The sequence below is a fragment of the Ascaphus truei genome, unplaced genomic scaffold (assembly GCF_040206685.1).
Source record: "Ascaphus truei isolate aAscTru1 unplaced genomic scaffold, aAscTru1.hap1 HAP1_SCAFFOLD_3632, whole genome shotgun sequence".
Classification (NCBI taxonomy): Eukaryota; Metazoa; Chordata; class Amphibia; order Anura; family Ascaphidae; genus Ascaphus; species Ascaphus truei.
In genome coordinates, this window is record NW_027456653.1 from 1 (window position 1) to 13,233 (window position 13,233).

The 13,233-nt window shown below is 49.2% G+C and overlaps 2 protein-coding genes across 2 annotated transcripts; one reads left to right on the plus strand and one right to left on the minus strand.

Annotated features, from left to right (window-relative positions):
* The first annotated feature begins 1,522 nt into the window (after positions 1 to 1,522).
* On the plus strand, positions 1,523 to 9,623 carry LOC142483753 (CTP synthase 1-A-like). The gene is made up of 4 exons (XM_075583738.1): positions 1,523 to 1,639; positions 4,907 to 5,051; positions 7,870 to 7,958; positions 8,604 to 9,623. The coding sequence occupies exons 1-4, from the start codon at positions 1,618 to 1,620 to the stop codon at positions 8,612 to 8,614; spliced, it is 267 nt and encodes an 88-aa protein (XP_075439853.1). The 5' UTR covers positions 1,523 to 1,617; the 3' UTR covers positions 8,615 to 9,623.
* A 181-nt stretch (positions 9,624 to 9,804) lies between these two features.
* Positions 9,805 to 12,564, minus strand: LOC142483752 (schlafen-like protein 1; the record flags this gene model as incomplete). Its single annotated transcript, XM_075583737.1, has 4 exons — positions 9,805 to 10,061; positions 10,366 to 11,063; positions 11,690 to 11,711; positions 12,399 to 12,564. Coding segments are annotated over 4 exons (1,042 nt in total), but the record flags the coding sequence as incomplete, so codon positions are not given.
* Positions 12,565 to 13,233: the final 669 nt, after the last annotated feature.

A 13,233-nucleotide genomic window follows, 5' to 3' on the forward strand; every position in this document is an offset into this window, starting at 1 on the left:
GAGTGTGACCCCTAGGCAGCGTGCTTGGGCTACTGGGTGGATGATGGTACTTCCAACAATAAGGCTTGCTCTATAGTAGGTGCGGGCGCGCCTGTGCGAAGGCGCGTGCACGTGACGCACACTTTTTGTGTGTATGGTCCGTGCTGCCGGGAGCGACGTGTGTTATTAATTATATATATATATATATATTTTTTTTTTTAAAGACCCGGTAAGAATAAATTTATCTATTAATAGCCTCCCTGCGACTGCACTGCTCCTCCCAGCATGGGGGAGCTGGCTCTGGTGAAGCAGTGTGTTTTAGCAGGTACACTGCGCCGATCTGCAGCACTGCGCCCCCCCCATACACCGCAACCTCCCCCCTGATGCACTGCGCCCCTCCCATACACTGTAACGTTATGACTGTGGGACCAGTGCAGGTTCTGAGACTTTTTTTTTTTATGTGCTGCATGAAATCCCATATTTTGTGGATATAGGGTATTTCATATCCACCTATTACATGAAAGATTAGGGATTCCAGGTAGAGGCTACATGAGGCACTTGTTCCGCCTTGCCCCCCTTAACATGTCACCTTGCCCCCTGAACATTATATATATATATATATATATAGATATATATATAGATATATATATAGATATATATATAGATATATATAGGAGAGGGGGAGAGGGGGAGAGGGGGAGAGGGGAGAGAGGGGGAGAGGGGGAGAGGGGGAGAGGGGGAGAGGGGGAGAGGGGGAGAGGGGGAGAGGGGAGAGGGGGAGAGGGGGAGAGGGGGAGAGGGGGAGAGGGGGAGAGGGGGAGAGGGGGAGAGGGGGAGAGGGGGAGAGGGGGAGAGGGGGAGAGGGGGAGAGGGGGAGAGGCACAACGGCAGCGTGCGAATACTTACTTTTTGAGTCTTCCCCGCTATCGTCCGGCTCCACGCTCACTGCCGTGCGCGCGCAGCCCTAGCATGTAATGGCTGGCTAACGGCCAACTATAAGTGCAGCGCACACGCGGCACAGCAAGTGCGCCCACTATATTACAGGCCTTATGTGGATGGAGGTAGTAAGGCCAGGTTTGGGAGGAAGTATGGTGAGCTCCGTTTTTTTGCCATGTAAAGTTTAAGTCGGCAGAGGGCCATCCAGGATGATATCGCAGAAACTTTGGTCTATACAGCAGGTGTAAAGTCAGGGGTTGAAAGGTAAATGTGTGTTTGTTCTTGTTTGTAACGGTTACATACGTCCATAACATATATTAGCCCTAACTGTCCACGAAATGTCTGTATTATGTCCTGGTAAAACATTTGTATTACCCATGAGTGTTACTGGATTAAATCCCCACACGGGGTATTTATGGAACATGGAATGTCTCAGGTTTTCTTCAGATTGTTGTAAAAAAAAAAAATAATAATAATCACTAAATGTATGTATGTTAGTTGATGGAGGTGTCCATGGTGTTTTTTTTGTGTGTGTGTGCCCCCTCCCCCCGCGTAATCGTAGCTTCCTAAATCCCAGTCCCTGCCGCCACGTGCCCATTGACCTGTTGTGACGTCTCTCTCGTGCAGGTGAATCCAGAGCTGAGACGTGCGCTGGAGGAGAGAGGCTTGAAGTTTGTAGGACAGGATTTAGAAGGGGAGCGGATGGAGGTATTAGAGTTGGAAGGTACGAGCTCAAGTGTCACATGTACCAAGCTAAATATTAAAACGACAGTCCCTAATTCAGGGTGCAGCTGATCTGCCATTCGGCCTCTGTGGCACCCCCACGTCCCAAGATATTTGGGTGAGGTCATCAGCAGAGGAACGCTGACGGTACAACTTTCTAATGTCTGCCAGAGTGATGATTGCTCTGGAGGCCATACTGTGTGTCCCGTGGAGAAGCTAATTGGGTTGCTTGGAGGGATATGACGTGACATAACATATCACAGTGTATCATGGTTCACAGAGTATTTTTGTTATCAACATATGTATAGATTAGAACAGGGGTGCGCAAACTTTAAGTCGCGCTCGCTCCCCTGCTCTCTTACCGGCTCTCCAGCATCTCATCCCTGTGGCGTCGGGTTGTCACGTCATGCCAACGCGGTGTCTTGTCACCATGTTGCCACCATCAGAAGATGCAAGAGGAGAAGCCGGAGAGGAGATAAGAGACAGGCAGTGCTTATAGTCCTGGTGACAGCGTGCAGTACTCGCAGTCCGTCGTGGGCGCGACGGCTCTGCACAGCGATGTTCCGGTCGCAATCGCTGACGTCAAACACTTTTTTTTTTTCCCCCAGAGATCGCAGTGTGACGTGAGCGGTTGAGCCAATGAGGGCAAACTGCTCACGGCCACGCCCCCGGTCGCCCTCTGTACAGATGCCTGCACTATAGCGACAGCTGCCGTCGCTGTAGCCAGGACTACAAGTGCGCGGGCGTGCTTCGGCATGCTCCTTAGAAAATGTTGTGCCCCCCAGTTTGCGCTTGAAGGGTTAGATTACCTGTCTAAAAATAAGTGCTTCAGTCCATAGAGCAGGGGGCGCCAACTCCAGTCTTCAAGGGCCATCAACAGGGCAGGTATTAAGGATATCTCTGCTTAAGAACAAGTGGCTGTCGTTGATTGAGCCACCGGTGCTGAAGCAGGTATATCCTTAAAACCTGACCTGTTGGTGACCTTTGGAGACTGGAGTTGACTACCCCTGCCATAGACGGTAGAACTTTTGCACCTCCAAGCTTCCTGTGTTTAGCTGGAACGTTAAACGGGTAACCAGCCGCAAAACCTCATTAAACCATTACAACATGGGGAAAATCAGATTACAAGTTAATTAATATACTTGGTAAGACCATGTGTGAGGAACCCAGCAGCTCTCTGTGCTTGGGTTAGTAAGACCATGTGTGAGGAACCCAGCAGCTCTCTGTACTTGGGTTATAGGAAGACCATGTGTGAGGAACCCAGCAGCTCTCTGTGCTTGGGTTATAGTAAGACCATGCGTGAGGAACCCAGCAGCTCTCTGTGCTTGGGTTAGGAAGACCATGTGTGAGGAACCCAGCAGCTCTCTGTACTTGGGTTATAGGAAGACCATGTGTGAGGAACCCAGCAGCTCTCTGTACTTGGGTTATAGGAAGACCATGTGTGAGGAACCCAGCAGCTCTCTGTGCTTGGGTTATAGTAAGACCATGTGTGAGGAACCCAGCAGCTCTCTGTGCTTGGGTTAGTAAGACCATGTGTGAGGAACCCAGACGCTCTCTGTACTTGGGTTATAGGAAGACCATGCGTGAGGAACCCAGCAGCTCTCTGTGCTTGGGTTATAGGAAGACCATGCGTGAGGAACCCAGCAGCTCTCTGTGCTTGGGTTAGTAAGACCATGTGTGAGGAACCCAGACACTCTCTGTACTTGGGTTATAGGAAGACCATGCGTGAGGAACCCATCAGTTCTCTGTGCTTGGGTTATAGGAAGATCATGCATGAGGAACCCAGCAGCTCTCTGTGCTTGGCTTAGTAAGACCATGTGTGAGGAACCCAGCAGCTCTCTGTGCTTGGGTTAGTAAAACCATGTGTGAGGAACCCAGCAGCTCTGTGTACTTGGGTTAGTAAGACCATGCGTGAGGAACCCAGCAGCTCTGTGTACTTGGGTTAGTAAGACCATGTGTGAGGTTAGTAAGACCATGTGTGAGGAACCCAGCAGCTCTCTGTACTTGGGTTAGTAAGACCATGTGTGAGGAACCCAGACGCTCTCTGTACTTGGGTTATAGGAAGACCATGCGTGAGGAACCCAGCAGCTCTCTGTGCTTGGGTTATAGGAAGACCATGCGTGAGGAACCCAGCAGCTCTCTGTGCTTGGGTTAGTAAGACCATGTGTGAGGAACCCAGCAGCTCTCTGTGCTTGGGTTAGTAAGACCATGTGTGAGGAACCCAGCAGCTCTCTGTACTTGGCTTAGTAAGACCATGTGTGAGGAACCCAGCAGCTCTCTGTGCTTGGGTTAGTAAGACCATGTGTGAGGAACCCAGCAGCTCTCTGTACTTGGGTTAGTAAGACCATGTGTGAGGAACCCAGCAGCTCTCTGTACTTGGGTTAGTAAGACCATGTGTGAGGAACCCAGCAGCTCTCTGTACTTGGGTTAGTAAGACCATGTGTGAGGAACCCAGCAGCTCTCTGTACTTGGGTTAGTAAGACCATGCGTGAGGAACCCAGCAGCTCTCGGTGCTTGGGTTACTTGGTAAGACCATGCGTGAGGAACCAAGGTCTCTGTGTCTCCTTGCCCAGACAAATTCTATCAGTCAAAAATATTATCTAGTTCTCCATCATTTTTTTTTTTTTTTTTTTCAACCCAAGAGATACCGATTCACAATGTTTGTATCCAAGTCTTTGGGATTGTAAAGACAATGTTGCAATATGTCTCTCTGGCTTTAAAGAATTTAGCCCCTGCCTTCTGTGTCTTGGAGTGAGTTCATCCTCTCCATTCGTAATATAAAATAAATCTTATCCTGCCAGTCCTGTTTCCAGTAACATCAAATTGTTTTTAGGGTAGTCTAAGAGATTTTTCACTATTTTCAGGGGGCTTCCGTTTCTCTTCTTCACATTTGTGCAGATTCTGAGAATAATGAACTGCTCTTAATGCCTATAACAGCCCATTTATGTGAGATGTTCTGCTAGGGAGATATCATGCTTCTAACACCCCCCCTCCTCCATACAGCAGAGAATTGGGGTAGGATTCTCCTGTAGTGATATTATTCTAGTCTATTGATGGGGCCGTAATAACAGAAGCGGGGAGAAAACGACCTTCCAGAAATGACCAAACTGGCTACACCATAATGAAACAAAAGATGGTGAGCCTTATAGATCAAACGTCCTATACACGCAGAGTAAAAGGAAAAGAACAGCTGTAATCTGCAAATATGTCATTCAGTAAAATGGTGAGAAATTGAATGCATCTTTCTCTCTGGTTTCGCCTCGTACAGATCATCCGTATTTTGTCGGCGTTCAGTATCATCCCGAATTCACTTCCCGGCCCATCAAACCCTCCCCTCCATACTTTGGCCTGCTCCTGGCTTCCGCGGGGAGGCTCACCCAGTATTTAGAGAGAGGCTGCAGACTCTCCCCCAGGTAAGAGGATCCAGCGACACAAGTCTGCACCACGGTCATTCATAGGCAATTGGAGTGCCCTTTTTATAGTGCCGATTATCAGCGCAGGAGGATGCAACAGCAGGCTGCTGAAAACCCCAATTCTGCTTCCCAAAAAGTTACTGCTGTGTTGAAACACTAATATTAGTGACCGTTCCTTCTAGAACCAAAATGAACCCATGAAAGTGACTTTGTTTTTTTTAAGTGTTTAAAATCGGGGTGATCCACACATTTTCAGGAGAAAAAAAAGCTGTGTGTTCTGTGCACGCGCATAGTAAGTGAAACTTCTTTGACTTTTGTCACAGAAATTGTATTTGTGTTGGTGATGTTTTAATTAAAAATCAAAATACAATTTCATTGACAAAACGCAAATAAATTTGACTTAGAATGCGCGTGCTCGGCACACATCCCCTGTATTAGCTATTTGCACTAAGTGTGAATTCCTCGTGTGTGCGGGTGACTGAGTGTGCGGTTGACTGCGGGTGACTGCGGGTGACTGCGACTGCGATTGTGCTGGTGACTGCGTGTGCGGGTGACTGAGTGTGCGGGTGACTGCGACTGCGATTGTGCTGGTGACTGAGTGTGCGGGTGACTGAGTGTGCGGGTGACTGAGTGTGCCGGTGACTGAGTGTGCCGGTGACTGAGTGTGCCGGTGACTGAGTGTGCCGGTGACTGAGTGTGCCGGTGACTGAGTGTGCCGGTGACTGAGTGTGCCGGTGACTGAGTGTGCCGGTGACTGAGTGTGCCGGTGACTGAGTGTGCCGGTGACTGAGTGTGCCGGTGACTGAGTGTGCCGGTGACTGAGTGTGCCGGTGACTGAGTGTGCCGGTGACTGAGTGTGCCGGTGACTGAGTGTGCCGGTGACTGAGTGTGCCGGTGACTGAGTGTGCCGGTGACTGAGTGTGCCGGTGACTGAGTGTGCCGGTGACTGAGTGTGCCGGTGACTGAGTGTGCCGGTGACTGAGTGTGCCGGTGACTGAGTGTGCCGGTGACTGAGACTGCGTGTGACTGTGACTGCGTGTGCCGGTGACTGCGTGTGCGGGTGACTGCGTGTGCGTGTGCGTGTGACTGAGATGTGTTTTACAAATAGTCTCACCCTTTATATTCTGCATGAATACACCATGTTTGTAAAATTAGTACCATTATTATAGTGTCCTTTGCTCAAATAACTGTGCTCTCTCTTGCACTCAAGCACAGCACCACTGAGGTTGTATTAGTACTGTGACCACTGCATTTTACAATCTGATATATTGCTGACTTTGTATAGATCAGATATTTCCAGTACACAGAAGAATGTTATATTTCATTTGGGTTGACAGTTGAGATTTGTCATACAGATACCTTGCTATTTTCCTTATCCCTGAGTATTTACTAGCACTGAGATTTCCAGTGTTTAGTGTGTCCTGTTTGACAGTCTTTAATTGTTCTGCTGAAGGCTCATGCCAGTCTGGATGGTTCCTTCAGTGCATATTAGCAGAGAGCACAGGACACCAGGAGCTGCATGCAGCTACAGTATATCTCACCATCAGAAGCAGCATTTGACACTGACTACCTTATTCATACACACACAGGCACTGAACGGCTGGCTGCAAGGGCAGGGAATGCACATCCACTTCTGCCCTGTCCTGCTACTCACTGCACACACAGAATCACTAGGACTGTGATGTTTTCAATGTGATATCCCTCTCCCCAGCCTATTCTTCCTTTTGATATCCTTTAATGTGGACATCGTTGCCAGGTCCGATCTCCTCCCTCCCTCCTCCCTTCCTGTCCATCGGCAATTCAGCATGTCAGCGACACACCGCTCTGCTTCCTCTCGGTTACCCTCTATGATCCCTGGGCTCCTCTCCTCTGGCCCCGGCAGCGCTCAGTCAGCGGGACACAGGGAAGGGGAGGGAGGTGAGAGGCTGAGCAGCGGCTCACTGAGTCTGATTTAAAATCCCCGCGCTTGCTACACCTTTCAATCTAGCACCGGAAGCTCTGCGGCAGCCATCTTGCTATACCCATGGCAGCTGACGTGTGGGGGTAACGGCGGCCGTTAGGACCGCCGCATGTCACAGCGGGTGTGTGTGGGGGGGAGCGGTGGCTGTTAGGAGCGGCGGCGGCGATAGGGTCACAGTAGATGCGAGGGGGGGGGGGCCGTGACGTCACTTCCGTTTCACATTTCGCCCCCAACTCTCCCGTTTTACTCAATCAGAATAGGTGCCACTAAAGAAGTTTCACTTCAAAAAATAAGCTGCAATTCGTAGGTATTTTTAAATCCTGTTTTAAAGTCTCGTTGTAATCGTGTTGCGCTGATTTCCGCGGGCTGCTCCCTTTTTGTTCGCCGTTACATTCATTTGCACAGGTGGGAGCTCGCACCCCCTGTTCTCCCAGTCCCATTTACCTTGTCTGACCGAGACAGGGCAGAATTGGGGTTGGACAAATGGACACTGTAATACTCCATTTCTTGTCTGAAGGTTTCACAGCATTGGCTGAACCTGGCCCCAAAAGAGCACCACAACAGGTCCTATAGGTGTATATACGTACGTGCAACTACTTACCTCATTATGGGCACATTACGGTGCAGATATAAATGAGCGAGGAGGGCTGCTGAGATTTCAAGGTTGGCGATTGCGGCTGCATTGGATGGCCTGGTTCTGAGACCGTGCATAGCAGCCGCCCTAGTGAAGAGTCCCCGCCATCATTATGTTACATTAGTAGAGGTGAAGCATCTGGAAGGTGTGACCATGGTGTTTGCCAATCACGGGCTGTGCTTCCGCTGTGTAATGTGGTTGTGTTTTTTTGCTAATCCTCGCAGGGACACGTACAGCGACAGAAGCGAAAGCAGCTCTCCGGATACAGAGATCGCAGAATTCAAATCACTCGCCATAAATACCGACTCGCAAGGTAATGTAGGGATTTTGTGTTCCACCTCTCTGGGCGCTCCTGCTATCGTATGTGTGTGTGTGTGTGAGAATGTGTGAGAATGTGTGTGTGTGTGTGTGTGTGAGAATGTGTGAGAATGTGTGTGTGTGTGTGTGTGTGTGTGTGTGTGTGTGTGTGTGTGTGTGTTATCGTACTATATTGCTTCTCATGATCCAAATGTCTTTGCAGTGATCTCTGAGCATCTTGTAACCATCGTTAAATCTATGGCTATATATTTGTTTAACGCGTGGGTATGTTGGTGTGTACATTATAATATAAATACTATACAGCAGGGGAGTGCAACATTTTCTGGGGGGTGGCGCGGCGCTTACAGAGGCCCCGCGCTCTTTCCCAAAGCATTTAAATGAAATGCCGGTGGAGCGCGTGAGGCCTCTGTAACTCGCCTGGTCTCACTATGGCAACGCAGCGTCAAATGACTTCGTCAGAAACCAGCAGCGAAGGGGGGGGGGGGGGGAGAGCAGGCGGGGGGGCAGACTAAAAAAAATTGCGCCCCCCCCCCCCCCCTGCTTTACACAATTGTGTGTGTGTGTGTGTGTGTGTGTGTGTGTGTGTGTGTGTTACTGTTACATATCCTGTATGTGTAATTGTGTATGTCTCCCAATCTAGGTCCCTCTTGAAGTAGAAGCCTCTGCCACATACATTGCTTTCACCAGTTCTGTTTTTAGGATCGCCCATATTACAAATATTTCCTCTCCTTTTGCCGCCCGGGTCCCCTTCCTTATGCCGTCTCTGGCTGTTGAAATCAGTGTTATTTAACCCATTCACTGCCATCGGGAGCCCGCAACCCCCTGCTGTGCAATGTGCCACTGGCCCCTCTGCGGTTAAAGCAGGGACATTTTTCATGCCACCCTTTTATAGACTGTGTGACACGTCTCCTGCCTTGAAACCAAACATGCTGCATTATAAAGCAATACTGTGTATATACTTGTAGCGACGGGAAAGCTTTTTTTTTTTTTAATTTAAAGACCTGAAAAATGTTCCCTCGGGGGTCAGCGCCATGTAGGAGCAAAGTGACCCAATGACCGCGCCATTTTTAGTGGGTTACAGGGTCGGTGCCACGTCGGCGCAAAAAGACTGACGTGGTTTAATGGTCGAAGGGTCAATTTGACCCACATGGGGCTGACCCTTTTAACGGAGCAATCCAGACATCGCAGCCGCCTGCTCTACCATCCGCCTCGTTATTGGCGTGGGCACTGCTCATGGGTCTGATGCCATGTCAAATCAGCAAAGCAGAACTGGCACGGTCCTCATGCCACTAGAGAAACCACTGTTGGGAGGCTCCGCAGAAGTCAAGTGGGTCCAGTCTGTGAATGGGTTGTTGCCTCTGCACTTACCTCAACTTCGCTCTACCCAAGCTGCTCTAACCATGAACTAGAACAATATACTGCAAGAGCCTGTTCTGTTTGGGGTCCAGAGTGAAGGGCGGCGTTTCTCAAGATGCTTTAACCCCTATGCCGCAAAAATGCATATAGGGGGGGGTGTGGCATTTATTTGCTTAAATAATGTTTTGTTTGTTTAATACCAAAAACATGATTTTGTTCCCACTCCCCTGCATTCAACAGATACTGGTAAAGTATTCGATGCTGTTAAAATGTGTGAAGATTAAAACGGCCTTCTGATTAGCGAGTTTGTCGTGGGCTGTGTTTTTACAAATACAACTGCTGACGTTTTGTGTGGGTGACGTCTGTCCCTGGGGTGTGACAGCAGAGACCTGTGGCTCATGAAGTCTGTCCCTCCACCCTGCAGTGTCACACAGGCAGAAGGGAGATTTGGGTAATGGTTTGCCCCTCCCAATGCAGAGTGCCAGACAGAAGGGGGCTGTAGCCCAGCCATTTCGATCACAGCTAACATCTCAGCAGCGCATGCAAGGTGTTCCTTTTATTGTAACAGGCTGTGCAATGTGTGCGCTCACATGGTGATACACGCCTTACTTTGCACCTTCGGGCTGTTGGCGATCTGTCTCTGCTGCTCCTCCAGGGAGCGGATGTGCTGCTGAAGACTCGCTTTCTCCTTCAGCAGTACGTCCATCGTTTCCTCCCGCTTCTTCAGCTCTGTTGTCCATTTCTGGGGTGAGGAAACAAAAAGAAATGAACCCATTCATTGCCAGAGGGACTACGAGTACAATACACACAATGTCATGGAGACTGACTGTGCGTGTAGGTAATAGGTCCATTATATCACCATTTCACCCTGCTCGCAGAAACTACATGGGCCATTGGTGGGGTGGGGTGGACAGTATGTCCCCATAGCTTCCCTTGGTCTTTGTTACCCTGCAGTAGAAGTGACAGACTCTGAGAGCCATAGGTCTCTTCTGTCACCATTACTCCATAGCCCCCCTCCCCCCCCACACACCTTGTCACTTCCTCACCTTCCTACACCACTCCTGCACCGCACTTCCTGTCAGTGGCCCCTCCACGCTGCCATCTCGCCGCAGATATACTTTGCCTTTGTCCGTCTCATAGAGCATGGGCTCCGCCTGCTGCTGGCACGGGTGAACCGTTAGCCTCATCACCTTTAGAAACAGACCAGAGTCCCCGGCTTTCACTACTGGGATAAAACCAAGGCTGTACGACTCCGGAAACACCGGCGGCCTGAACCCTTTAAAGATGGAATCCGCCAGCACTCGTATCCGATCCACATCTCTGTGGTCAAGCTCCAGTCCCACCACCACCCCGGTGTCCTCCACCCCCACATACAGACTGCCCCCCTCGCTGTTGAGGAAGGCGCACACGTGTTTGCGCATATACTCTTTCAGAGTGGTGTACATACACTCCCCTGGCCCCCGTTTGTACTCCACGTTCCTTGTCTCGCTACCCATCAAAGCTCCGTAAAAGAGACGCTCTTGTCTCAGGATCTGTTGCCTCTCAATGGCCCCTTCTGACTTAGTCGCGGCCAGTATGGCGGCCGCGCGCTCTTCCGCAGTTGGCGGCTTATCTGTGAGAGTAATACCATTCGGCTGCTTATGCGCGGCCTCTTCCTGTGCACGCTCTCTGCCGTGGGTTGCCTGGGGGGGTAGGGATTGGTCTGTCACCCACTTCTGGCAGAAACAAAGTTGCAAAACATTTCCTAGTTATAAGGGATTTTCCAATTGGAGACACCTCAAAATTCTGGTTCCCGAAATCCTAATCTGTTTGATACCGTTCAGTGTAAGTGGTGTTATTTATTTTTTTACATCTTGGGTGAATTTTGCCAGAAAACCGCTTTTCAATTTATTACCCGCAGGTTGGAAAATTACCATTAACCCTTCTGCTGTGGCCGTTTAAAAAAAAAATAATAATAATAATAATTGAACCATGTATTTAGAAACAAAATCCCTAATTTCAGTTTGGCTACCATAGGAGTTTTTTTTTTTAATGTAGGCAATTTGAGGTATATGTTGCTGCAATGTACAATCCATCGGCAAAACACCGGGAGGGGGAGGGGGACCAACGGAAATACATTGTGATTGGAAGTTTTGATGTGCTCCTCCAGGGGTGGCCAACTCTCTGCTGCTCAAGGACCACCACCAGGTGTGGGGTAGTCTGGATCTCACAGGTGGCTCAGTCGGAGATTGAGCCACCTGTGCTGAAGACTGAATATCCTGAAAACCTGACCTGTTGATGGACCTAGAGGACTGGAGTTTGCCGCCTCTGCATTACTTCGTTTTCTTCATGTTTACTTCTAATGTACAAAAGGTTTTCATTTGGACTTGCCGGATTTTTGGTGGCACAAATACTAGATAAAAATTTGTGCCATACAGAGATGCAGAATTGGATACATTTCCATTATTTCTTTGTTTTATTTTTTTTAATCGTTTCCGGTCTATTAGACCAGGGGGGCGCAAACTTTTTTCCCTGCGCCCCCCTGCCGGCTGTCCCCTCACTCCCGCGCCCCAACCCCAACTTACCCGCGCTCCGGCGTAATGACGTCACGTTGCCATAGCAACGTGACGTCACATGACCTCGCAGCGTCATTTTGCCGCCGCGTTGCCATGGCAACACAGGGAGGAAGCCGCCGGAGCCATGGTAAGTTAGGTTTACAGAGGCCCTGCAGCTCCCCCGGCACTTATTTAAGTGCCTTCGTGAAGCGCGCGGGGCCTCTGTAAACCCCGCACCCCCCGTCGGCAGGGGAGGCGCGCCCCACAGTTTGCGCACCGCTGTATTAGACCATTCTAATCAATTTTTTTTTTTTTTACAATTATTATTATTACGCCTCAAATTCTGCGTCATGTAAAACGCCTTCCCGACTCCTATTGGCACTGCTCAAGCCGCAAAAAGTTGGGGCAAACGCCTTGATTTGACGTCGAGTACGACAATTTTGCCCCAAACTTGCCTTTGCGTGATCTCCCGCGTTGGCTACGCCCTGTTGCTATCATTAATTGAAGCGAAATCCGAAAAGGTAGAAACATCTTGTTCCGCTCACCTTGATAGCGGTGAAGTTTTTGCCATCTTTCGACACGACCAGAGTTTTATCCTGCATCACCAATTCCTTGAGGAGGTCGGGATCCACAGCCGAGACGTGCCGCAGTTTTTCCGCGACAGTTTGATACGTGGTGTTTTCTCCAAGACGCACAGCGGCACAAACAAACCTGCCGAGATGTAATCATCTTGGGAAACCATGTCACATATTGTCTGGAGAGTCTCCGGACGGTTGTGGTTTTTTGTGGGTGAAGCGGGAGAGCAGTTATAATGTGGAGAGAAATGAGGGAGCAGAGAGAGGAGGAGGAGGGGGAACAACGATACACATGAGTGACCAAAGGGCAAGAGGGAGAATTTACAAGAGAGTAAGACCAGAAGAGGCGACATTACAGAAAGGAGACGGAGAGAAGGAAAGGGAACAAAGATAAATCGGAGGAGAGTGGAAGAGAAAACCAGCATAGTTACATAGATGAGGTTGAAAAAAGACACCCAGTTCAACCTATGCTAAATTTAGACGACAGATACGTTATCCTATGTTTGCACTTGCAGTATATTGATCCAGATGAAGGCCAATATGGTGATACTGAGCGTGTGGAAATGGAGTCCTTGAATATTAACTGTAATGGTTTGGCAAAAACATCCCAATTTATTCCTTGTAGATTATTCCTCCGTTTATTAAAATCTGCCATTCTAAAATGTAAAGTCTTTGTTGAACCCAAGTAAGTGGTTTTTGATCATTTACATGTTGTGATCTCTGTTAGATGTTCCCGGACTTGAATATTTGTTATTGCCTGTATTGTTTGATATTACCAAATCCAGTACTGCCCCTCTCCTGTTTG